Genomic DNA, 26,256 nt, shown 5'->3' with positions numbered 1-26,256 from the left:
TGCTATTATAAAATGTGAGCAAAATTCTCAAACACAACCTTTCCTTAGTAAACCCTTACTGTTTGTGGTTATGGCAAAGTGTAGATTTTCTGTTATTCCATTTCTGTATGCGATCTTTTACCAACTTTTCAAACATCACCTAAAGACACCACTCCAAAGATATGTGAATCTTTGCACCCATGCACTGCTTGCACATTTACCATTCTATCAGGAAGTGAATTCCATGGTTAATGCAGCAACAAAAAAAAAAAAAAAACCACTTCTCACCCTCCTACACTTCGCAACCTTTCACGGCTTCCAGGGATGACCTATTGTCTTCCTTGTTCCTTCCTCTAGTTTTACTATATGAAAAATCCCACCTGTGTCAATCCTGTAAATATCTCTTAACAGTTTAAATGTCTCAATCATGTCATCCCTTTGTCTTCTTCAGTTGGAATTCCCTCATTCTATCCTCATAACTAACATTGTAGAGTCCTGATATCATTTTAGTTATTCACATCTCTACTCTCTCCAAGGTTAATTTATTCTCTTCAACTCTCAGTGTACCAAATCTGAGTACAGTGGTCTAGATGTGGTCTGATCACATTTTATACATTGAAATCACCACTGTTTATGTCTACTGGTCAAAGTCCATTTTAGTATCATAGCAATTTTCAGGATTGCCTTAACAATATGTGCCCTAAACTTCAAATTTTTATCAGCTATCATCTCCAATATTTCCTGCCTCATGCATTGCCTCTAGTATAGATGCACCAATAGAGTATGCAGCCTTCCATCTGTGGATCCCAACTTCTAAGTTCTTACATTTAGTTGTATTAAACTGAAATTTCCATTCACTTGCCACCTTTCTACTTTCCAGCTTATCCAAATCATTATGAAAAGCCACATCAGCACTATTAGCCCCCCCCCCCCCCTTTCAAAGACTCTCCTACTACTGTCTCACAGATTGTCAGCTTCTGCATTGCCAGAGATATTTCCATGGGTGATATTCAGCTTATCCTCATTATATTTTGAATACGTTAACTTATTATATGCATGTGATCTATTATAGGAAAGTTGTTCCATAAATCCTGTTTAGTCAGATGACTAGTTTGTTCCTAGTTGACCTGAGATTCTATTTTGCATAACTCTGATGATCAAAGATAATCCTTTATAAAAGGATTATCTTTGATATTATTTACTTGAATGCTATGAATTCATCCGTAATAAACTTATCTACAGTAGGTAACCGTAGGCAAGTTTTGTTCAGAACTAGTGTATGTTATGCCTCTCTCCCCCCATTTCTTCCAAACCTATTCCATTTTGGACAAAGACCTTTATTTGTATCCCACCTAAGATGTGAACCAAATTTCCACTTGGAAATTTAGGCTTTTCATCTTACAAAACAGGCAAATCAGCAAACCAGAAGAACACATGCAATTAACAGCCATAATATTATTATTATTATTATTATTATTATTATTATTAAACAAGACCTCATGGAGTCAAAGACTCATCTAGGAGGTCCTTTTATCTCACACACATCTCATCATACCGGGTCTTAAACACATTCAAACTCCTTGCAGACACCACACTCTCAGGCAAGGCATTCCAATCATTCACAACTCTGCACGAAAAAAACCTGCCTCTCACTCCCCTACTCACACCCTCTTTATACAGTTTCCAGGCATGACCTCTGGTTCTCCCCTGATCTCCCACTATTCTCTGTAGAACTTCTCCGCCATTGATCCTATAACAACCCCTTACCAACTTGTAGGTCTCTATCATATATCCCCTCTTCCTTCTCTCCACTAGACTCTGCAAATTACATCTTTTCAATCTTTCCTCATACTCGACATTCCAGAGGTCAGAAACTACCTTAGTCAGTCGCCTTTGGACCCTTTCCAACATCTCTTCATCCTTCTGAAAACCAGGTGACCAAATCTGGGCACAATAGTCCATGTGTGGCCTAATCAAAGCCTTATACAATGGAACAAGAATCTTCCTACTTCTACACGTCAGTGTCCTCCTCATCATTCCCAGAAGTCTTTGTGTTGTCTTCACAATTTTGGCGATGTGTCCCCTAAATTTTAGATCCTTATCCACTATCACTCCCAGATCTCTTATTTCCTCTACTTCCAACAATATATTCTTACCAAGCATAAATTCTGCATCCCATCTTTGTTTTCCAAATTTTAAAACCTTACATTTTGCAACATTGAACTCACATCCCCATTTGCTTGCCCAATCACTCAATTTATTCAAGTCTTCTTGCAAGACCACAACATCTTCACTACTCTTTATGGTTCGTCCCAACTTTGCATCATCTGCAAACAACTGAATATCTCCATCCAAATCTTTGCCAATATCATTAATATACAAGTTAAATAGTAATGGCCCTAAAACAGATCCCTGAGGCACTCCACTAGTGACTTTCCTTTTCCTGGATATTGCACCCCCATACACAACTTGTTGATACCTATCAGATAGCCAGTCTCCAATCCAATGCACTAATCTAATATCCAACCCCATCTGCTCTAGTTTGACTGTCAACTTATCATGAGGTACTCTATCAAAAGCTTTTGCAAAATCCAAATATATTACTGTGTATCCTTCTCCTCTGTCCAAGGAAGCAGTTACTTTATTGTAATAAGTAAGTAGATTACTAAAACACGACCTCCCTTTAGCAAATCCATGCTGTCCATCAAAGATTATAACATTGTTGTCAACCCAACTCTGGATCCTAGTTCTCACAAGCTTCTCCAACAACTTAACCACAACACCTGACACACAGATAGGCCTATAGTTTAATGCTTGAGTTCGATCACCTCCTTTATGAAGTGGCACAATCTTGCCCTCCTTCCACTCTTTAGGGATTTGACCAAGTGCAAGACTCGTATTAAAAAAATATGTCAAGGCAGGTGTCAACTCTCTGGCACATTCCTTCAGAATACGCGGTGATATATTATCAAGTCCCACAGCCTTATTTACATCTAGTTTACTCAACTCCCCAAACACCTCTTCCTCACTTACAGTCAGTCTCTCCTCCCCATCATCAACTGCTCTTAATCTCTCCATGAAGTCACATTCACAAGATTGAAAGATCTTTATGAACTGTTCATTAAGTATCTCCACCACACATTCTGCAACAGCTGTCTTTATACCATTTCCTCCAATCAATGTCATCCTTCCATAATCATTCTTTCTTTTGCTGGCTACATATCGAAAGAACTCCCTAGGATTCTTTTTAGCTTCATTAGCTAACTGCTGTTCATACCTCTCTTTAGCTACTCTCACCAACCAAGTCACTCTCCTTGCCTGGTCTTTGTAGAACTCATGAAATTGGTTACTTCCACTTCTCTTATGCTGCCTCCACAATGCCCTTTTTCTCTGTATTGCATGCTTAATCTCTTTATTCATCCATCTCACACCTAACTTATTTAACCTTCTCACCCGTGGTATACATTTAGACATTGCAGCCACTAAATATTTTTTGAAAATCCCCCAAGCTGCATTGATCTCTTTTCCATCTAACTCCTCATTCCATGCTACACCTGCAAGCTGTCTCCTGAGCTCTTCATAATCACCCCCCTTGTAGTTCCACATATACCCTTTTTTCACTGGGGTCCTTGCACTGCTGGCAACCACCCAAGTAATCACCTCATGGTCACTTTCACCAATTGGTGGATGATTTGATACCTCATTGATAATTACATCCTCCGATGAGATGACCAAATCCAAGACCCTTAATCCTCTTGTGCCCTCTGTTACATACTGTCTGAGGTAGTTATCCCTCAAAAACTCAAGAAACTCATTTTCTTTACTTCCAGTTGCTATCTCTTTATTCCAGTCTATATTGCCATAATTAAAATCACCCATAATGATCACCCTTTTCTTATTTGCTTGGCTTATTTGACTATACATTTCACTATCACCACCATCCACATTACCAGGTCTATAACAACATCCCACCAAGTATTTGATTCTATTCACCTCTATCTCACACCATACTGCCTCAAAACCACTGGCCCCATTTCCCTCTTGCATCTCTACCTTGTATGGACATAACTCTTTCTCTATCATCAATAGCACTCCCCCTCCCTTTTTACCCCTTCTATCCTCACGAAACACATCATACCTTTCCATCTCTATTCCTGTCAGGATGTCATCCTCATCTAACCATGTCTCACTTATTCCGACAATCTCTGGGTGCACAGACGCAATTAGTGCAACCATTTCATCCGCCTTGTTTCTTATACTTCTAGCATTGGTATACAAACACAACAACTCATTTCTGGATCTACAGCTAGTTCCACTGATACCACTCACTCGATGTGATCTCTCCATGCTGGACTGGGGCCATTTCCCTTTCTGCTTCTTCATTTTAGAACCCTTTGCAATTCCATCTGTTTCCTTTTGATCCCTGATCATCCCTTTACTTTCCTGCCTACACATTCTCTCACCTCCTCTTGGAGCATCCACCTTTCTCACGCTGTGTATCCCTGTCCACCCTGAGCCTCCCATATAGTGTGTGTATAGGACTGACTGCCCAGTCAGAGCACTTAAGGTTTAAGAAGTCAGGTTATTTGGCTGTGACAGGCTACCTAGTCAAGCACACAAGGGGAAAATGGGATAAGATATTGTAATGACCCTGACCAAATCTCAACTACCTAAATGCAATATATCATAGAAAGAACTAACTGCCTTAAAAAAGTTTATTTATTAAGTCATCTTAAGACCAACTCCAGCTCCACAATTATTAAAATTTCTATTTATACAATGTTAGAGGGTAGCAAGTTAGGAATTATAAGTCTTTTATCACAAGTTGTAGTGCTCTGAAAAAGTTGGTTAAAAATCCATCGGTATATTAATAAATGTCTTATTTATTTTTTCAAGAATGGTGAATTTTCTATCAGACTTCTGTTACGGTAGAAAAAAAGAATTTTATTATTACAGGGGATTTTTTTTTTGTTTGTTTATATCTAGTTTTAATGACTAAGTTTTACTGTTTATATGTATGATTTATGTAGCAAAGGTTTTTTTTTAAAAATATTTTTTCATTGTATCTTGTGTTTTGCATTCATTATGGCAGCTTCCAAAGTTCAGTTCACTAACATGAGATTATCCATCTCATCTCATTGCCTAAGTATGATGCAGAGCTGAAGGGAAAAGAACAGTGATAATGGATAAAATAATAGTAAGAATGTGTGGGAAGATAGGTTTGGAATATGTAGATGCTTGGAATGGATTTGATGATAGAAGGAAGCTGTATGCAAGAGTCAGATTGTATTTGAACATGGAAGGATACAGGCATTGGATAGGCTATTTACTGGACAAGTCAGTGTGTTCGAGCAGGGAAACTAGAAGTTCCGGGAGTGGAAGATAGCATAGATGACCTTATGTCTGTATAGTGGCTTCAAGGATTGAGAGGGTCTATAGCAGTGTTTCTCAACTTGGGGCATATGCCCCACAGGAGAGCAATTTGAATATTTTGGGGGACAATTAGAAAATGATGTTGCATTCATCACCTCATCACTGATATACTCAAAACACTCACCATTGTCAGCGAGGGGGGGGGGACATCAAAATCTTTGAGGCATTGAGGTAGGGCATGATCCAAAAAATGTTGGGAAATACTGGTCTATAGCAGGGAAATAGAAGTTCTGGGGGGGGGGTGGAAGATAGCATGGATGACCTTATGTCTGCATAGTGTCTTCAAGGATTGAGAGGGTCTATAGCAGTGTTTCTCAACATGGGGCATATGCCACAGAGGGGAAATTTGAATATTTTGGGGGCAATTAGAAAATGATGTTGCATTCGTCACCTCATCACTGATATACTCAAAACACTCACTATTGTCAGCGGGGGGGGGCATCAAAATCTTTGAGGCATTGAGGTGGGGTATGATTCAAAAAATGTTGGGAAATACTGGTCTATAGTATACAACAGACCTGAGTAGAGGCTGCAGAAAGGAATAGTAATTATAGGCAGGGCTTCAGAAATACACTTGCCACACACAAGTTTTCAGAGACAAATGGCTTGTGAATATTCAGCCTCATTCTAAAAAATGTATTGTCTTATTTTTGTTGCATGATTTACACATTTTTTTTTGTTTTAAAACATCATCTCATTTACTATCAAGTTCATGGACTGCCTCCACCAAATATAATAAAGAAGTTTTATTTAATATCATCCAGGAAATAGTATCATATGTAATTAATTTATTAAGTTAATTCCTTTGTAAATTGTTTGTCCCTTCCAAAAGTTACATTTCACAAAAATATTCTCAAAGACGATAATTTCCCAAATGTGAAGTGATTCCAGTCTATAACAACAAGTAGCACTATTTATCTCTTACCCTCTGTTATCAAGTAAAGCCTTCCTTGCATCTGCAGATTAATTTTGAAATAAATAGTCAAGTATTCTCAAACAACATTTTATTTTGTATCACTTACATGCCATTACCACTCTTATAAAAATCAAAGATATCCTAAAATTGATTTTACAAGACCAATTTTCATTTATTTCACTGACAACTGTAATATTCCCAACACCTTCTTTGACCCTTAAGTAGGTATGCAGTTGTAATGTAGTATTGAGGTAAGCATATTTTCACAGTTCACATGAATTAGCTTAATGTAATTATACACTTAAACATATATGATGAAAAGGCTTTTTAATAGTGTTATTTAAAATATGACAATTATCTTGCAACGATGAGCCAGAGATTGGATCACATTATTGGCATTACATTGTGTAAAGTTAGTCTGCTTCTATAAATTAAGATGCCAAGAAATTATATAATTGGTTTAATCCTTTATCCAAGTGTAAGCAAACAGAGTTTGCACCTGAACTATTTTCAGGACTGGGCAGCTCAGCAAACTTTATTTGCTTACACTTGGATAAAGGATTAAATCAATAATATAATTTCTTGGCATCTTTAATTTATAGTATAACCAAGTGAAAAAACTTCCAACAACTTAGTCTGGCTCTGTTGCTAATGCTTACCATTTTCTGTTGTTTTCTCAAACTTTATTATTTGTCTTTCCTATTGATTTATTTTTATGAGTAAGTTATATAAATTCATCCTTCAATATTGACAAATGAAATAAAAGAAAGAAATGAATAATTGAAAGGAAATGTAAAAAAAAATTTTAGTTTTGGGAAATGTAAAACTGAGTGTGAAGTTTTGGGACCAGAAGATATTAAAAACACTAGAGAACCTGCTTTCAACACAAATGGCTCAAGGAATTCAAGTGATTTTTAAACTGTTTAACTGTTTCTAATCTACTAAACTGCATTCTGTAACATATAAAAATATCATGGGACTGTTGACAGAAACTCTAGATTACTACAAGGTTTTTGAGGCTGTTAGTTCAATGTTAATAAAAAATGCTGTAACATAGAATTGACCAGAAATCTTTTGAGAAACATCTCTAGCTGCTTTCCAAAAAAAGTGCCTTTTAATACTGCCTATTATAAGGCTAAATTAACTAAACCATTTACTGACTTCAAAAACTTCATAGGCCCAGTAGTAGTAGAACATTATCAAAATAACATGAAATGTAAAGAATTTGTGTCAGTTACTGCTAATGTCAAACAAAAATTATTAGTTAAGGAAATTCTTGTAGATAGGTTTATACGTTGGTAACACATGACTACTAAATTATTATGCTGGATAGATATCAAAAAATGGTATATGGAGGAATGGAATTGAGGCAAAAACAGGTAACTGTGTGCTGCAAGGTTCAATGCTGGAACCACTACTGTTAATTTGTACATAAATGATATTGGAAATAACCTGAAAGGAAATATTCAGTTGTTTGCTGATGATGCAAAATTAAGTAGAGTAATAGTTAATCAAGGCGATGTGGAGAGCTTGAAGGACGATTTAAATAGGCTGTCAGTATGGACAAAAGATAATGGGTGTCAGTTTAATGTGGAATACTAATGTGTTTACTACTAGCAGGAGCTTTAAATGCCAGAATAGGAAACAAAAAATACAAAACAAACATAGGTAAATTACATGTAAAATACATGTAATCAAAATGGTCACAAACTGCAAGATTTTGTAATTTATAATAATATGAAAGTAATGAATTCAGTGATTAAACAGAAGGAAATACTTAGTCAGCCAGAGGATGCAAATCAGTAATTGACTACATTATCATCATCATCATCAAATTCCTGCCATGTACCCTCAAGGAGTGTACAGGATATGATAGTACTACATGAAAAATTTACATCATTACTAACTTCCTATCTACAATTTTCTTCCAAATCAGTCTGTTACTTGTCAAGACTCCAACATTATTAGATCTTATATTTCTATCGTCTAAGGCACTTTGTACCGTATATCAATCCACCTATATCTTGGTCTTCCTCTGGGTCGTTTTCCTGCCAACTTGGCAGAGAACATTTGTTTTGCTAATCTCTCTGTTCACTGTTTAAGTGACCATGCCACCTGAGATTAGCTCTGCTAATGCATTCCTTGGTGCTGACAATGTCAAGTTCTTTCCTAATATTCTCGTTTTTAATATGATGTTGCCATTGATGCCATCTGTTCACGCCTCTAATCTTTCTCAGGACTCTCATATCTGCGGTCTCTAGTCTTTGGTCAAGTGTTTTACTTCTGACCCAGCTCTCAGATCCATAAGTTAAAACTGGTTTGAACACTGTCTTGTATACAGCTAATTTAGTGTTCCGACTAATTTCTCTCTTATTCCATATGAATTTATTCAATTGACTTCCTACCATACCAGCTTTGTTGATTCTGTTGTCTATTTCCATATTTAATTTACCATCTTCACTAAAAATCGTGCCTAAGTAGCTGAAATGTTTTACTTGTTCTACAGGTTCCCCGTTCACAACGCAGTTGACATTTTCAACAATTCTACCTATTTTCATTGTCTTTGTCTTTTTATTGCTGACCTTCATACTATATCTATTACAACAGTTATTCAATTTAGTCAGGGAATCTTGCAAACTTGTAGCGGATTTATTTAGAAGTATAACATCATCCGCATAAAGCAAAGAGCTGACATTAATATCCCTAATTCTGATATCATGTTTAATACCACTTTCCTTCATAATGTGATCCATATAGCTAATGAATAACAGAGGGGATAATGTATATCCTTGTCTCACACCAGATTTAACATTAAACCATCTTCCTGTACTTCCTTCAATTCTAACTGCTGACTTACAACTCAAATAAAGACTAATTATTGCTTGATATAATGCCCCATTGACACCATATAACTGTAGCGTATTGAATAGCTTCTCTCTTGGCACCTTGTCATATGCCTTTTCCAAATCGACAAAACTTAAATACAGATCTTTGATATATTCCCATGCTTTCTCAACTATTTGTCGTAAAGTGAAGATCTGATTCTGACAGCCTCTATCTGAATCCAGCTTGTTCTTCACCCAGCTTTTCTTCCACAATTCTTCTCAGTCGTTTCTCAAGTATACTTGCATAGATCTTGCCAGGAACACTCAGTAGGGAAATACCTCTGTAATTCTCATATTCAGTTTTATTTCCCTTTTTATATATGGGTACTATGAGAGCACTGCTCCAATCATCGGGAATTCGTCCCTCTGTCCAGGCTTTCTGAACTATGCAGAGCAGCCACTGTAAGACTTTTATACCACCATACTTCAGCATTTCTGGTCGAATATCATCTACTTCTGCTGCCTTTCCACATTTCAAGCCTTTGATGGCTTTTTCTACTTCAAGTATGGATATGTATTCCTGACTGCATGCCTGGTCAGTGTTTTTTATCACTGTGCTGTCATCACTGCTTGTTTCATTTAGCAAATTTTCAAAGTAATTACTCTATAGTTCAAGGATATCTTTTTCTTCTGTTTTCATTTCACCTTTATCATCTCTAACTCCTTTTACAGCACTCTTTCCTCCATTCCTAAGCTTCTTCAACAACCTCCAGAATATTTTGCCACCTTCTTGATATTTATTTTCTATGTTCTTGCCAAATTCCTCCCATGACTTTTGTTTAGCTAGTTTTACACACTGTTTAGCTTTCTTACATTTGTCTCTGTATTCTCTAAGAGCACAAGCTGACTTATTTGCCAGGAACTTTTTATGTGATTTCTTCTTTTCCTTCACTGCCTCTTTAACTTCCTGTGTCCACCATGGAGTTCTAATTTTTCAATCCTTGCAGACAACTTCAACACATGCCTCTCTAGCTGAATCAATCAGGGTTTTCTTCAAGGCTTGCCACTGAATCTCCAAGGTTTGGTTCCTGTTCTGAAACTCTTTCATTTTTCCTTCAATAATCTTTGTGTATTTTAGTCTACAGTTCACATCTGAGAGCTGCTCAACTTTTATTCGCTTTAAAACTTTCTTACATGTCATTCTTTTCAATATGAAATTCAATTTTATCCTGCTGAAGACTAAATAGTGATCCCTTCCAATTTCAAATCCTCTGTACACTCTCTTGTCCTGCACCAGGGAGAAAACATCACTATGAACAATAACATAGTCAATGAGACTTTTCTTATTCCATGCCTCTTCTCTCCATGTGAATTTGTGCACATTTTTATGTTGGAACATGGTGTTAGTAATAACACCATGTATTTGCCATTAGCAAATATCGAATAACAGGTATTTGCCATTATTATTAGCTTTGCTCTTTTCTCCAAATTTTCCCAAAACATTTTTGTAAGTCTGATATTCACTTCCTACTCTGCTATTTAGATCCCCAACAAGGACCAACTTTTCCTTTTTCATTGTGTCAGTAGCTTTTTCTAGAGCCTCAAAAAATTCCTCCACTTCTACCTTAGGAAAACTTTCTGTGGGACTATAGGCACAAATAAGTCTTATTGTCCAGTTTCCCATTCTGATATTTGCCCACATCACTCTACTCGACACTGCCTGCCATTCAAGAAGATGAGCCTCATATTTTATGTTGAAACTATGGCTACCCCTTCTTTTCCTTGATTGTCATTGCCTGAATATAACAATTTGTATTTATTGCTAAGAAAGATCTCACCAGTTTTTGTCTTTTTTGTTTGAGTCACCCTATTATGTCGATCTGGTACTTATCTAATTTCTCAGCTAGCTCCATTTCTTTGCCATTCAGGCTTCTTATGTTGATAGTACCGATCTTTAACTCTGGTGATGTTGAGTTGGGGTGTGCTTTCAGATTTGTTCTGCTAATTTACAATTTGTGATAATGTAGTCAACAAACAAATCTGAAGACTACATTATCACATATTTTAAATTAGCAGAATTAATTTTAAACATAAGAATATATCGAGGCTTTGAATTAAACTCTGATCATTATATGGTATCAGCAAAAATTCAGTTTAAACCAAAGTGGCTAAAAATACATAAAATTGAAAATTATTATCAACTGAGTTGCAAAATTTCTGCACTACAGGATCCCCATGTTAGACAACAATATCAGAAATGCAGAGAAACATGAATCAAGTGACATAGAAGAGGAATTGGAAAATTCTCACAAAAGCAGCAACAGAAAGCTTAGGAATAAAGCAAAAATAGATTAGAAAAAGAGGACTATGACACTGGAACAAAGAAATAGAAAATATAATAAAAACAAAAAAGACAGTTACCAGGAATGGCTAAATTCCAAAACAATAGAAGCTGAAATAGGGTATAAAATAAACAGTGCAATTGCAAAACAAGAGTAAGGAAAAAAAACATAAAGAGATAGAGAGAGAGAGAGAGATATGGAACAATTTCGTAAAAGAACTAGAAAAGAATGTATTTAAGCCAAGAAGGCCAATCCTCCCAAAACCTATAAAGTAATCAAATACATTAACAAAGAAATAAAAAAAAAAAAAGATAAAATTACAAACAGTAGATTTAGAAAAATTGTTGGCCTATTTCCAAAAATCTCTGGACAGATGAGAACAATGAAATTAAATTTTATAAAACAAAGAATGACCTAATAGATAATATCACATTGTTAGAACTGAAATACAATGAAGAAGATGAAAAATAGGAAAACACCAGGAGAAGACAATATGAATACAGAACTCTACAAAAATGTAGGTAAAAAATTTAATGAAAGACTCCTGAAATTTTTTAATATGGTTTGGATGTCAGGAAAAACTCCTAACTCTTGGAAAATAACACTGGTTATCCCAATCTATAAAAGAGGAAATAAAGACGATTGCAATAACTATAGGGGAATTAGTCTGCTAAATACAGGATATAAAATATACACAGGAATATTAAAAGAGAAGCTAAACAGTATTGTAGAGGACAAACTACTAGTAGAACAAAATGGTTTCTGAAAAAGCCGATCCTGCATAGATTCAATTTTTACTCTAAAGTTATTAATAGAAATGAGAAGAGAATTTCAAAAAGAAACACATGTGGCCTTTATTGATTATGAAAAAGCCTTTGACAAAATTAGGAGATAAAAATTTTTTAAAATATTGGCCGATTTAAATATACCAAACCAACTTTTACAATCCAAAGAAATATATACAGAAAATAAAATAGCAGTTAAATTAGAACACACCTCAGAATGGAAGCTATATCAAGAGGAATACCACAAAGATGTACCCTCTCTCCTCTGCTTTTCAATACATATATATAAATAAAATTATGCAAATCAGGCAAAGAAAAACCCTAGAGAGTTTTTTAGATATGTGGCAAGTAGAAGGAAAAATGATCATGGTAAGATGAAGTTAATGGATGAAAGTGGTAGAATGGTAACTGCTGCAGAAGACATTATTGAGGCATTCCATGATCAATTTATAAGCGTGTTTCATCCTGATCAGGGTGAAATCATGAGGAACTTAAGTGTAGAGGGCATAGGAGGGGATGGCTTAATTGTGAGTGAGCAGGAGGTATTTCAGGAAATAAATAGGATTGATGTCAATAAGGTGATAGGATTTGATGGCATATCACCACACATATTAAGGGAATGTTCCAGGGAATTGGCAGTAGCATTGGCATACCTGTTTAATAAAAGTATTACAATAGCACAGGTTCCAAGGGAGTGGAAGGAGGGTAAAATTGTTCCACTGCATAAAGGTGGTGATAAGGCTGTACTTTCAAATTATAGGCCAGTCTGTATATTTGGAGTTGGTGAAGGTACTGGAGAGATTGGTGAGAAGTAGGATACAGAAATGGGTTGATAACAGCAGTATTCTCAGTGGTTATCAGCATGGGTTTATTAAGGGGAGATTGTGTTTCACTAACTTACTTTGTACTATAACAAGGTGATACCTTGGATAGGGGAGATGCGTATACAGTGGTGTGTTTAGATTTTGCAAAGGCTTTTTATAGACTACCACATGACAAGCTCTTATATAAATTGAAACAGATGGGATTAGATAACAGACTTTTGAGTTGGATCAGTGACTAGCTGTCGGATAGGTATCAGAAAGTTGTATATGGGGATGCAGTATCCTGAAAGAGAAAGGTCACTAGTGGTGTGCCACAGGGTCAGTTTTGGGGCCATTGGTGTTCAATTTGCATGCTAATGATATTGGAATGGATTTAACTAGTGATATGCAACTATTTGCAGATGATGCAAAACTGGGGGAGAGCAATGCATAGTCAAATGGATCTTATGGCCTTACAAGAGGACTTGAATAGATTGCATAAATGGGTAGGTAAGTGGAACTATCAGTTTAATGTTGCAAAGCGTAAGGATTTGAGATTTGGTAAGCAATGATGGGATGCAAAGTATACACTTGGTGAAGAAATTTTAATGGGAATAGAGGAGATGAGAGATCTAGGAGTAATGGTGGACAAGGACCTGAAATTCAGGGGGGCCACATTGCACAAGTTGTGAAGATGTCACATCGGATAATGGCAATGATGCAGAGGGCCCTGAGATGCAGAAATAGAGAGGTTATAATACCAAAGGCCTTGATCAGGCCACATGTGGATTATTGTGCACAGATTTGGTCACCTAGTTTTCATGGTGATGAGGATATGTTGGAAAGGGGCCAGAGAAGATTCACAAAGGTAGTCAGTGGTCTTTGGAATGTGAAGTATGAGGACAGATTGAGAGAATGTAAGCTGCAGAGCCTCATGTATAGGAGGAAGAGGGGGGGGGGGAATATGATTGGGACCTATGAGCTAGTCAGGGGTTGTTATCATGCCAACATGGAGAGTGGGGGGGGTTAGGAGTAGGGAGGAGTAGGTTCTTTGCATGGAGGGTGATTGGGTGAGTGGAATGCATTGCCTGAGTGTGTTGTGGGTGTAGACAGATTGAATTAGTTTAAGGCACGGTTGGATGAGCATTGTGTGCAATAGTGTGCACCTCCCATGATGAGTCTCTGACTCCATGGAGGTCAAATGTTAATATTAATAATAATAATAATCTGGAAGCAGCATAACCCATTTGGTATATAAATAAGCGCACAAATGAAGATAGATACACTACTATTTGCAGATGATCAAATAGTATTAACTACATCAGAAGATGATTTACAAGGATCAATAAAATCATTAAATGATATCTCAAAACAATATAATATGAACAATATCTAAAGAAAAAATAAAAATAATGGCATTCAAAAGAATAAACCCATTAAGATGTAAAATAGTGATGGATAATAAAATATTAGAACAAGTAAATACTTTCAAATACTTGGGATGTAATTTATCATACAAAGAAGAAAAAGACATAGACACTAAAATATCAAACTTTGTCAAAGTAAATGGCATAATAAATAATATATTTAAGCCATCCCTAGTACAAAAACACACTAGAATCAGACTATATAATGTCTTGTCAAAACCAACTTTACTATATTGAAGTGAAACATGAACCATAAAAAGGAAAGATGAAAAACAAATTCAAACAGAAGAAATGAAATTTCTCAGAAAAACAGCTGGATATACTAAGTGGGATCATAAAATAAATGAAGAAATTTTACAATCCATGAATATAAAACCAATTAATTACTGCATAATACAGTACAAACAAAAATGGATAGAACATTTAAATTGAATGGACAACATCAGACTACCGAAAATGCTATACAGATATAAAATAAGTAGAAAAAGAAGAATCGGAAGACCAAGAAAGAGAGGGCATGAGACCAAGACAGGCCACCTGGCCTAAAATCCATGTTAGGAAGAAGAAGGAAGGAGTTTAATGTGGAGAAATGTAAAGTTATACATTTTGGGATAAATAGATTACAAGCCGTGTATCACATTGATGGCACTGTATTCCAGGAAATAGATAACGCTAAAGATATATGAGTGGTGGTAGACAGAGAGTTAAAGTTTCGAAGACATATTGCTAAGGTAGCCCATAAGATTACTTGGCTATTGAAGAACACATTAACAAGTAGAGATAAGGAAGTTGTTATTCCTCTTTATAAGGCCTTGATACATTCACATCTGGATTCCTGTGTTCAAGCCTGGTCTCCTGGGTTTCTTGAGAATGAAGAAGCAGCAGAGAAGATTCAGAGGCAAGCCACCAATATGGTGGCTGGTCTCTGAGATTGAGGTTGTGTGGATTGCAGAAGTTAGTTGATAGGAGAAAAAGAGGGGGGAGGATAGGATTGAAAACATTTAAGTTTCTTTAAGAATTCTATAGGATTGATGCAGGGGAAATGTTTCAGCACTTGACTAGAGGGGGCCAGAACAAGGTGGTCATTCCTGGAAGTTGAATATAGGTGTGGTTAGTAGGAATGTGAGAACTATATTTTTTGCTTGGAGAGTTGGGAATGAATGGAATGGGTTGCCAGAGTCAGTTTTGAGTGCTTTGTCAGTTAATAGGTTCAACGAGAGATATAATAGATTATCTGTATAGTTTGGCTCTCCTGCGATGAGTCTTCAGACTCCATTTCAGGTGTCTGAACTATAATAATGATAATGTGTCTGCATTAATCACAATGTTAGGTCAAGCATTCTACTGACCAACCACTCTCTATGCAATAACCTGCTCTTAATGTCCCTGCTCACACTCTCTTTATACAACTTGTTCTACTCCCTTCCGCCATTCTACAAAAAAATTCAACATTAACCTGGTAACAGCCCTTTACCAACATAATGTTTCAATTATATCCCCTCTCTTCCTCCTGTTCAATGGCTTTGCAAACTGCATTCCTTCAATCTGTCATTATATCCCATATCCCAAAGACCAGTTACAACCTTTTTCAACATATCCTCAGCACCATGAAAAACACTGGACCAAATCTGTACACAGTAATCCATACAAGGCCTTATATAAGGGAACCAGAATCTCTTTCTTTCTACAAGTTAAGGTTCTTTGCATCATTGCCATAATCTGATGTAATGTTTTCACAACTTGTACAATGTGACCTCTGAAATTCATCCTTGTCCACAACCACCACTCCAAGGTCTCTTATCTCTATAATAAATTTAGTTTAATCCTTTATTCAAGTGTAAGCAAACAAAGTTTGTGCCTGAAGTATCTTCAGGACTGAGGCAACTCGTGGTAAAGGTGGACCAAGCTTACTCCTTATGAGCTTGGTCCACCATACTGCCTGAGATAGTTGTCTTTCAAGAACTCAAGAAATTAATTTTCCTTATTCCCAAATACTATCTCTTGATTTCAGTCTATACTGTCATAATTAAAATCACATATAATAATCGCTCTTTCCTTGTTCACTAACCCAAGTTGCTTATACATTTCTTCACCACCCTTCACATTCCCTGGTCTATAGCAAAATCCAACTAAATATCTCTTCCTGTCAACCTCAACCTCACACCACACTGCCTCTAAACCATTGTTTTCTTCTGTGGATGTAATTCCCTTGTGATCATCAGCACCCCCCCCCCCCCTTTGTCCTTTCTATCCTCGCAAAAAGCGCTGTACCCTTCCATTTCTATTCCTTTCACTTATTTTACTCATTTTCACAATTTCATCTCCCTTATTTCTGATACTCAGCATTTGTAAATAAACACAGCAGTTCACTTTTAGTCTATAACCAGTCCTACCCAAGCCACTTGACTAGGACTGGTTAGAGTCCTGTATATGATAGGTCTTACAAGTTATTATGTATAATTTGAATTTGACTGTTTTTAATTCTATTAAAAACATTCTTTCTCCCTCTGTATATATAATAATAATAATAATATATATATATATATATATATATATATATATATATATATTATCGTTCATATTTACTCGATAGATAATATTATAAAAAATTAGTTTAAATGACTATATATCGAGAATGAAAAAGAAAAGGTTTAATGTTAAGATACTACTAGTTTCGTTGAATAAATCAACTTCTTCAGGTATCACAGGCAAAGAATTATATAAAATAACAGACATGATAAAATTACATCAACAGATCTAGTATAAAACACAGTAGTACATTTTAAAACAGGAATACGTGCTAGAGTTCCAATTGAAGTTGATTACTTGCGTGAGCTGTCACGAGAGAAAGTCAGAAAGATCTTTCTGACGCACACATTGCCACTGTCCAGTATTGGTGCACTTGTGACAGCTCACGCAAGTAGTCAATTTCAATTGGAACTCCAGCATGCATTCCTGTTTTAAAATGTACTATTGTGTTTTATACTAGATCTGTTGATTTAATTTTATCATGTCTCTGTTATTTTATATAATTCTTTGTCTGTAATACCTGAAGAAGTTGATTTGGTCAACAAAACTAGTAGTATCTTAACATTAAACCTTTTCTTTTTCATTCTCGGTATACAGTCATTCAAACTAATTTTTTATGTATATATATATATATATATATATATATATATATATATATATAATATTCTAATAAAATAATATTATATGATGCTGTATATCATTTTGATATAATAACACCCCCCCCCCCCCCACACACACACCTTTTACTACAACTTTGGGCAAGTAAAAAATTTTTTGTGACCAATAGATTTAAGTGGTATTTCTGGAGCCATGATTATAGGAGTACTGATGCTGTACTGGATTTTCTATATAGAAATGCCAGGAGTATTGAGAATAAAGAGAATGAATACTATAAGCATGTAAACACAAGAAAGATATTTAATTAACCAAATATTTCCATTTGGAAATAGCAGACCATCTTCAGTGGCACTACAAGAACAGTTAAAAAAAAAAAATATACAACGTGGAAAAAAACTGTTTTAAAACTGTTCTTGTAGTGCCACTGAAGATGGTCTGCTATTTCCAGATTGAAATATTTGGTTAGTTAAATATCTTTCTTGTGTTTACGTGCTTATATTATTCAGTCTTTATGTTACAAGTATCCTTAAAACATCAAATAAAGAGAATGAGTTTGTGTCATGTTTGACTCAGTTTATCTGAAGATTATTACTATCAGGACTGGCAGGAATAGAAATTGAGGAGTATAACATTTTTCAGCAGGAGGATAGGGAGGGTAAACTAAATGGTAGAGCATCATGGTGAATGATGAGTTGTGCCCTGTTAGGGTAGAAAATAAGGAGGAAAATGATTACTGATGGCTTTTGAGTTTTATGGTGAGGGAAAGGCGGACTGGGCAGGATGTTTAATGGGATGTTCCTATAGGCTACAAAATATAGAGGATGAAGAGAAGAAATTGTTAAAGGAAATTGATTTGATAAGTGCAAAACAAGGGATCATTATGGAGGACTTTAACTATATAGTGTTCAGTAGATTCAGAAACATGGGAGTGAATTCTATCTGCTTTGTTGTCTTCTCAGTTGCACTTGATATGTTTTCCACTACCCATTGAACATTTTGGAATGAAGCAGAGAAAGCAGTCAGTGTGATGATTCATCATTCTGTTGCAATCTGCAGTGGTTTATAATACTTAAGTAAGTTTTAAAGTGATATTCATGAAGTGTTCTAATAAAGTGACCATTGAGTGTAATTGTTAGTGTACAACTAACAGTTACACTCAATGTAATTGTTAGATTACAAGTAAGTTATTTTGAGAAATATTAATTATTGAATATTTTTACATTCTAGGCATATGGAGGATTGCGGGGTGCTGTTGCATTTTCTCTAGTCATAATGCTTGATGATGGCCGAATACCTAATAAACCAATCTTTGTTACAGCTACTCTTTTCATAATCCTATTTACAGTTTTTATTCAGGTAAGATTTACAGAATCTTTATTCTTTTTCAGTCCCTTATTTTTCTTACCTGTAAATTGTCAGTTTATATATATATATATATATCTGACTTACACATGAAAGGTTGCAAAACCTATAGCACATTAAGTGTGGGTATGGGCAGGAGAGTAAGAAGAAAGAAGAAATTTATTGACATGTTTCTTGAACAGCTGAAGGATTTTAGTCTTTATTTTAAAAAAATTATAACACCGGAGGAAAACTCACGTAAAATACTTTATTGGTGTAGAATTTTTGCCTAAGTATCATAGACATCATTGTTACAAGATCACGAAATAGCAATTGAACATTAATAGACAATTCTAAAAATGCCACCTAAGTAGCTAATATAAGATAACTAAAAAAGGTTAGTAAATTTCCTAACTTATTTGACAAAAAATTATATATATTTAGACAAAATAAAGTTAGTACTTTTTAAATCAGCCAATCTTTCCTATCTCCCACAAAGGGGAAAGACATAGACCATCAGATCTGTTTAAGTTAGTAGAGTGGAGTAAAGTTTCACGTGATTCTTTATAAAGCCATCTATGAGGAAGCGACTTTTATGAAGTGGTCTTGTTCCAATGAACTCCATGTCTAGTGTTGATAGCATGCTCTGCAAATCCAGACTGTTGCAGGATATGACCAACTTCTCTTCCTTGTCTGTGTTTTGGAAGAAGATAAAGAAATGATGGGAATTAGTTCGTCCATGGAAATACCTATTGAAGAGACATAAAGCAGAAACAGAATATCTGTGAGTGAGTGACAGAATATTGCTTACATATTTGGGATGGTGCATCCCAAACATGTGAGCAATGATACTATTCAGAGCGAGAGAGAGGTGGTTATCACTTAATTAGATTAACCTCTCTTCTGAATTTCTGAATAGTATCATTGCTCACATGTTTGGGATGCACCATCCCAAATATGTAAGCAATATTCTGAGGTTAGATTGATTTGGGATTTATACATCATTATTAGTTATATAGATGAGAAGTGCCTTGAGAGGAAAAAGTACACCACATTTTTGGAAGCCGATGAAACTTTGGCTGAAATGTGGCAGAGATGCTAGAAGTTTGTCAGCCCAAGAAGAGATCTGATTATGTTTGGAGTCCTGGGTATTATCAAAACCTAGGAGGGTGAAGAGAAATCTTTTTTTATGAGATGTAATAAGACAGGACTGTGTTTTGGTGATGCTGAAGTTCACAAGACTATCCTCACTCCATTAAAGGATAACAAGGAGATCAGAGATTAAAACATTGAACATGCATTTTTACAGTATTCATTTTTATAACTGACTTTAAAGTATGATTTATTGCAGAAGAATATATTATGGTTTTTAATTTTAGAGTATGTATTTTTATAATTGATATGTGTATTTTCAAGCTTCATATCTGATCTGCAAATGAGAAAAAGTCAATATTATGAACTAAATCTCATAGTGTAAAAATATATATTAATCTTTGTAGATAAGCTCACTTTCTGTTTTGCTGACATCTGGAGATGTGAACATATTGAGATTTTATGGATTAGTCCTAATTAGCATTTATAATAGTTTCAGCTGCATGTAAAGGTTGGCAATCTATAATTCACTAATATTGTAGTAGGTGGGCCCAATAGCTTGAATAGAGAGGACAGAAAGTCATGAGAATGAGAAGGCAGGGGAGGAAGAGAGAGGGGGTGTGAGAATGAGATAGCCAAGGAGAGAGAACAAATGAGAGAGAGCGAGGCAAGAGAATGAGATAACCAAGGAAAGAAAACAAATGAAAGAGAGAGAGATTTGGTGAAGGACTTATGCACACAACTTCCAAAGTGTTGGGAGTGCTGAGAATCCAAGTGCAGTTTCAGCAGTACCCTATCCCCTCCAAGTACAAGCTGGATACATTAAGCAGCAGTAGTAGGAATATCTGCTAGCTGACCAGGACCAACAGATACATTACCATAAGGTCCCATTTACTATACAGTGACTAGACTGCAGAAACTGCTTTACTGCTGTATCCTCAAATGGAGGAGGTGCTTGCTTTTTAAATGTTAATAACAGTGTGTGTTGTGAGCATGCACAGCAAGGCCATCACCAGAATTGTATGTGAGAAGAATGGGTGGAACAGAAATAGGCAATAGTATAAGCCAGTGTTTCTCAAAGTGTGGTACGCACACCCCTGGGGGCACACGAAAGGTCTGCGAGTATGTGGCAATAATCATTAACGCATGGAATCATTATATTTCTCAACACGAGCAAATCGCCTCTACTCGTGCCACCCTCTCAGTGATGAACACCGCCAGAGCTCTCCACCGTTCTTAACCCTGAACTTTGGTCGATTCTCTCTGGCATTTCGGAAACTTCCGCACAGAGAGAATTTCAAAAAATAAAAAATAAACACGTCAAGAAATATAGCAACCTGGTTAAAAACAAACCACAACCACAAATTCAACCGCTCCAGACAGTAGTAAACCTCTCTTCCAAAAGGCTCAACGACGATGCCATCAGCGCCCTTTGCCTCAGCCGTAACTTTGCTGTTGCTCTGAAGGAAGTGCCGGTGCTTGATGTAATGGTTAACATCGAACAGGGGACCATCGGAGATAGCCAACAACATCAGACTTGACGTAGCCAACATCCTTGCTCATTCTTCGCCTCCAAAAAGTAACTTATCGTATGCCCAATGCACGGCTCTCCTGAAACTACGGAAAGAAAAAAAGTATCGTCACCACCAGAGCGGATAAGGGTAATGCCACAGTCGTTCTTAATACCAGTGAATATAATCGTAAAATGAACATTATCCTCCGCGATCGCACTACCTGCATCCCGCTAGAACATGACCCCACAAAAACACAAGTTAAGGAATTAAAAATTTACTTAAAAAAGTATCTTCCTGGCCCCCTGATATCACGAAAAAACTTAAACCTTTCCGCTCTCCTCCCCCCCCCCCCCCAAATATACGGTTTACCAAAAATCCACAAACCCAATTCCCCACTCAGGCCTATAGTAGAGCCACCAATGCACCTTGCTACAGACTGTTTAAACAGCTGACCAACTCTCTCACCCCCCTCACTGGAAGGTCCACTTCCTATATAAAAAACTCGACCTACTTTAAAACCCGCACAGAAAATTTAACCTTGAATAATGCAGACATATTGGTAAGCTTTGATATCTTCTCTTTGTTTACCAATATTCCCTTAACTGATACCTTATCTCTCTTAGAAAACGTTTTTCCCTCTGACATCTTAGATCTCTTTTCCTTTGCCATTAACTCTGGGTATTTCTCTTGGAAGAACAAAATCTACAATCAGATAGAGGGAACCGCCATGGGTTCCCCCCTCTCACCCCCCTTGCCAATTTCTATATGGAAGATTTCGAAAAATGAGCCATAGACTCAACCCCACTCAAATCTTCTATCTGGCTAAGATATGTAGATGATGTGTTCTCTATTTGGCCTCATGGCCCAGACACGTTAGACTCCTTCCTCAGTCATCTCAATAGCCTACATCCAAGAATCCAGTTTACTATGGAAAAGGAAAAGAACAATTGTTTACCCTTCCTAGACACCTTAGTCACACGCCTGCCTAATGATACACTTGCCTTCACTGTATACAGAAAACCCACACACACAGGCAGATACATTCACAAACTCTCCCACCACCACCCCTCTCAAGAATATGGCATTATTAAAACTCTTACCAAGAGAGCCCGCAATCTTTGTTCCAGTGGAACTGCCCTCACTACTGAGCTTAACCACATACACAGCATTTTCCTCTCCAATGGCTACAGCGAACACAGTATCAAAAAAAAATCAGATCCTCCCCCATTCCCCGTCCTTCTCGCCAACAAGATTTTAAAAATGCCATCACCATACCCTACAACTGTGGCATATCCGAAAAAATAGCCAAGATACTAAAAAAGTACAACCTACACACAGCATATAAGCTCCACTGCAAACTTGCTGCCCTTATCCGTTCTACGAAAGATCAGCTCCTTCCTCTCTCTCTGCCTGGAGTTTGCAAAGTACCCTGTTCCTGTAAGCTGGCGTACTTTGGACAGACAGGCAGATCAGCATCCATCCACAGGGAGGAACACAAGTCTTACATCTGTAAACACAACTATGGCCATTCAGGCTTGGCTGACCATGTTTTGGACACCACCCACAGGGTATCATGGAAGAAAACCACCATGCTCCACCACAGCAAATTCAAGAAAGAGAGACTTTTCTTAGAAGCAGCAGCAGCTCTCAGAAACCAACCAAATCTTAATAAATACGGTTGCATTAAGCTTCCGAAGATTTGGGAAACACTCATCACCAGAGGTCCCACCTTACATTCCAGGCCACCTACCACCGCCCTTAGAGGGCGCTCCACCTAGATAGGACTTTAGTGTCACCCACGTGGTTATTATTATTGTTCCTGGCAACTCCAAGGAGTCGACAGACTCATCGAGGGAGGCCCTAATATCATGTCAAGAACAACTATTCGACATTGACACAGTATCTATCATACCTTGCCTTGAACTCATTCACGGTCGTAGCACCCACAACAGCCTCTGGAAGCTTATTCCACTCATTCACCACTCTCCAAGTAAAAAACCTAGCTCTAACACTCTTGTCAACCACGCTCTTGCCCAGCTTCCATGCATGGCCCCTAGTCCTCCCACCACCAGTCATATTTTCAAAAATATCTTCTGGATCAATCTTATTGAAACCCTTCAGAAATTTGAATGTCTCAATCATATCACCCCTCCTTCGCCTATCGTCCAATCTCTGCAACCCACAAATCTTCAACCTATTCTCATAAGGTTCATTCCATAGACCTTCTATCATCTTGGTCACTCGTCTCTGGATCCTCTCCCCATCACGAAGAAAACCTTGTGCCCATAACTGGGCACAGTAGTCCAGATGGGGTCTTATCAAGGCTCGATACAGAGGAACAACAACTTGTTTGTCTCTGCATGTTAAAGTATTTTTCAGAAGCCAAGTGATTTGATGAGCTGATTTAGTCACTTTTGCAATGTGCCCCCTAAACTTCAATTCCCTATCCACCAACACTCCCAAATCCCTGGCCTCATCAATCTCCTGGAGTATGGTTCCACCAATGCAATATACTGCTGCTATTCTTTTCACCCCAAAGTGCATAATCTTACACTTTGCCACATTAAATTGACATCCATTTTTCCTAGCCCAGTCCTCCAAACTATCCAAATCATCCTGTAAAATTTTGACATCCTGTGCACTCACAATTGCTCTACCCAACTTTGCATCATCAGCAAACAAGTGAACACTTCCTCTCAAATCCTTTCCTATATCATTGATGAACAAATTGAAAAGCAGTGGTCCAAGAACAGAGCCCTGCGGCACACCACTAGTCACAAGCCGTCTTTTAGACTCCACTCCTGAATAAACCACTCTCTGGTATCTCTCCTTCAACCACCCTCCTATCCATCTCACCAATCCTATATCTATCCCCATCTGCTCCAGTTTACTGATTAGGGTTCCATGTGGTGTCCTGTCAAAGGCCTTGGCAAGGTCCAGTAGTATCACTGTAAACCCATTACCCCTATCCAGTTCAGCCGTCACTGTGTTATAAAATGTGAGCAAGTTACTGAGGCATGATCTGCCCTTCACAAAACGATGTTGTCCCCCATACAATATCCCATTTTCATCTATCCAATCCTGTATTCTTTTCTTGACTAATTTCTCTAAGACCTTGTCAATGATTCCTGATATGCTAATCGGTCAGTAATTTACGACAGCAGTCTTGGAACCTTTTTTATGCAGTGGAACTATTTTCCCCTCTTTCCACCCCCTCGGGACTAACCCAGACCAGGGACTCAAATTAAACAAAATGGTCAAGGGTACTGACAATTCTTTAGCTGCTTCTCGTATGACACGAGCTGGTATACCATCCAATCCCACGGATGTATTGACATTGAGGTTATGCAATAGACTACTCACCTCCATTTCATTCACCACAATTCCCATATAATCTACTGGTTTATTCGTTTCTGCAATGTCACCACCTGGATGATATATGCTTGCAAAGTGCTCACTCAGTAACTCAACTATATCAACTGATTCAGTTACCTTGGCATTCTTTAAAATCATTCTGCCTTGTACATTTTTCCTTTTACTTGCTACATATCTAAAAAACTGTTTAGGATTCTCTTTAGCCTGCATGGCCAATGTTCTCTCGTAATCCTTTTTTGCTTTTCTTACCACACTCGTTACCCTTCTGGCCTGCGCTTTATACCATTCATGTGCCTGCTGGTCACCTTTCTCCTTAAATTCCCTCCATAGTTGTTTCTTTTTTTGCAGCTCAAGCTTAATGGTGTTATTCATCCATTTAACCCCTACTTGATTTATTATTCGGACTCTAGGTATACAGTCAGCCATTGCTTCATGCAAACACTTCTTAACTGCCTCCCATGCACTATCAGCTAGTCCTTGCAGTTGTACATGCCATGGCACTGAACCAATCAAACTCCTAAGCTTGTCATACTTTCCAGCCCGATAATTCCACATGTACCCTGTCTTAATTGAAAATTCCACACCTTTAGCCACCTCCCAACTCAAGACCCTATGATCACTCTCACCAATTGGTGGCAATGTGGTCATATTTGTTACAGCCAAATCCTCAGATGCAATTACTAGGTCAAGCACTCTCTGACCCCTAGTATTTTCCATTACATGCTGTCGCAGATAGTTATCCCTTAATAACTGCATAAAATCCAATTCCTTCCTCCCATGTGTCCTCTCTTCACTCCAATCAATGCGACCATAGTTGAAATCTCTCATAATAATTATCCTCCTTCTACTCATTTCTTCTATTTGCTTGTGCATACTGTCACCACCATCTTTTCCATCACCTGGTCTATAGCAGCACCGAATTGTATATTTAGTTCTGCTAGCCACAATCTCACACCAAATGGCTTCAAAAGTGCTCTTTTCTCTATCCTGCAATTCAACTTCTATTCTCCTTGGCTGTAGCTCATCAGCTATCATCAACAATACTCCCCCTCCCATTTTATTCTCCCTGTCATTCCTGAACACACTATACCCATCACATTCAATCCCACTAGCTATATCATCTACAGTCAGCCATGATTCACTAATACCTATAACCTGTGGTCTGGAAGTGCCAACCATGGCCAAAAACCCTTCCTTCCTTCTTGTTCCTAATACTCCTAGCATTAGTGTACATGAATTTAAGACCCCCATTAGCCCCAACCATACCTTGATGCCTT

The 26,256-nt window shown here is 37.1% G+C and overlaps 1 protein-coding gene across 5 annotated transcripts in view; it reads left to right on the top strand.

Annotated features, from left to right (window-relative positions):
- Positions 1-26,256, top strand: part of LOC150109321 (Na(+)/H(+) exchanger beta-like) — a 489,491-nt gene that overhangs the window by 343,608 nt on the left and 119,627 nt on the right. For all 5 annotated transcript variants that reach the window (XM_090412496.1, XM_090412499.1, XM_090412495.1 and 2 more), the window contains one exon: positions 18,885-19,013. In XM_090412496.1, the coding sequence (XP_090268622.1) occupies positions 18,885-19,013 (129 nt within the window). The remainder of the gene's footprint in view (positions 1-18,884; positions 19,014-26,256) is intronic.

The sequence above is a fragment of the Typopeltis vanoorti genome, chromosome 2 (assembly GCF_054136105.1).
Source record: "Typopeltis vanoorti isolate ZY-2024b chromosome 2, IOZ_Tvanoo_1.0, whole genome shotgun sequence".
Taxonomy (NCBI): Eukaryota; Metazoa; Arthropoda; class Arachnida; order Uropygi; family Thelyphonidae; genus Typopeltis; species Typopeltis vanoorti.
This window is presented reverse-complemented; position numbering and strand designations above follow the sequence as displayed.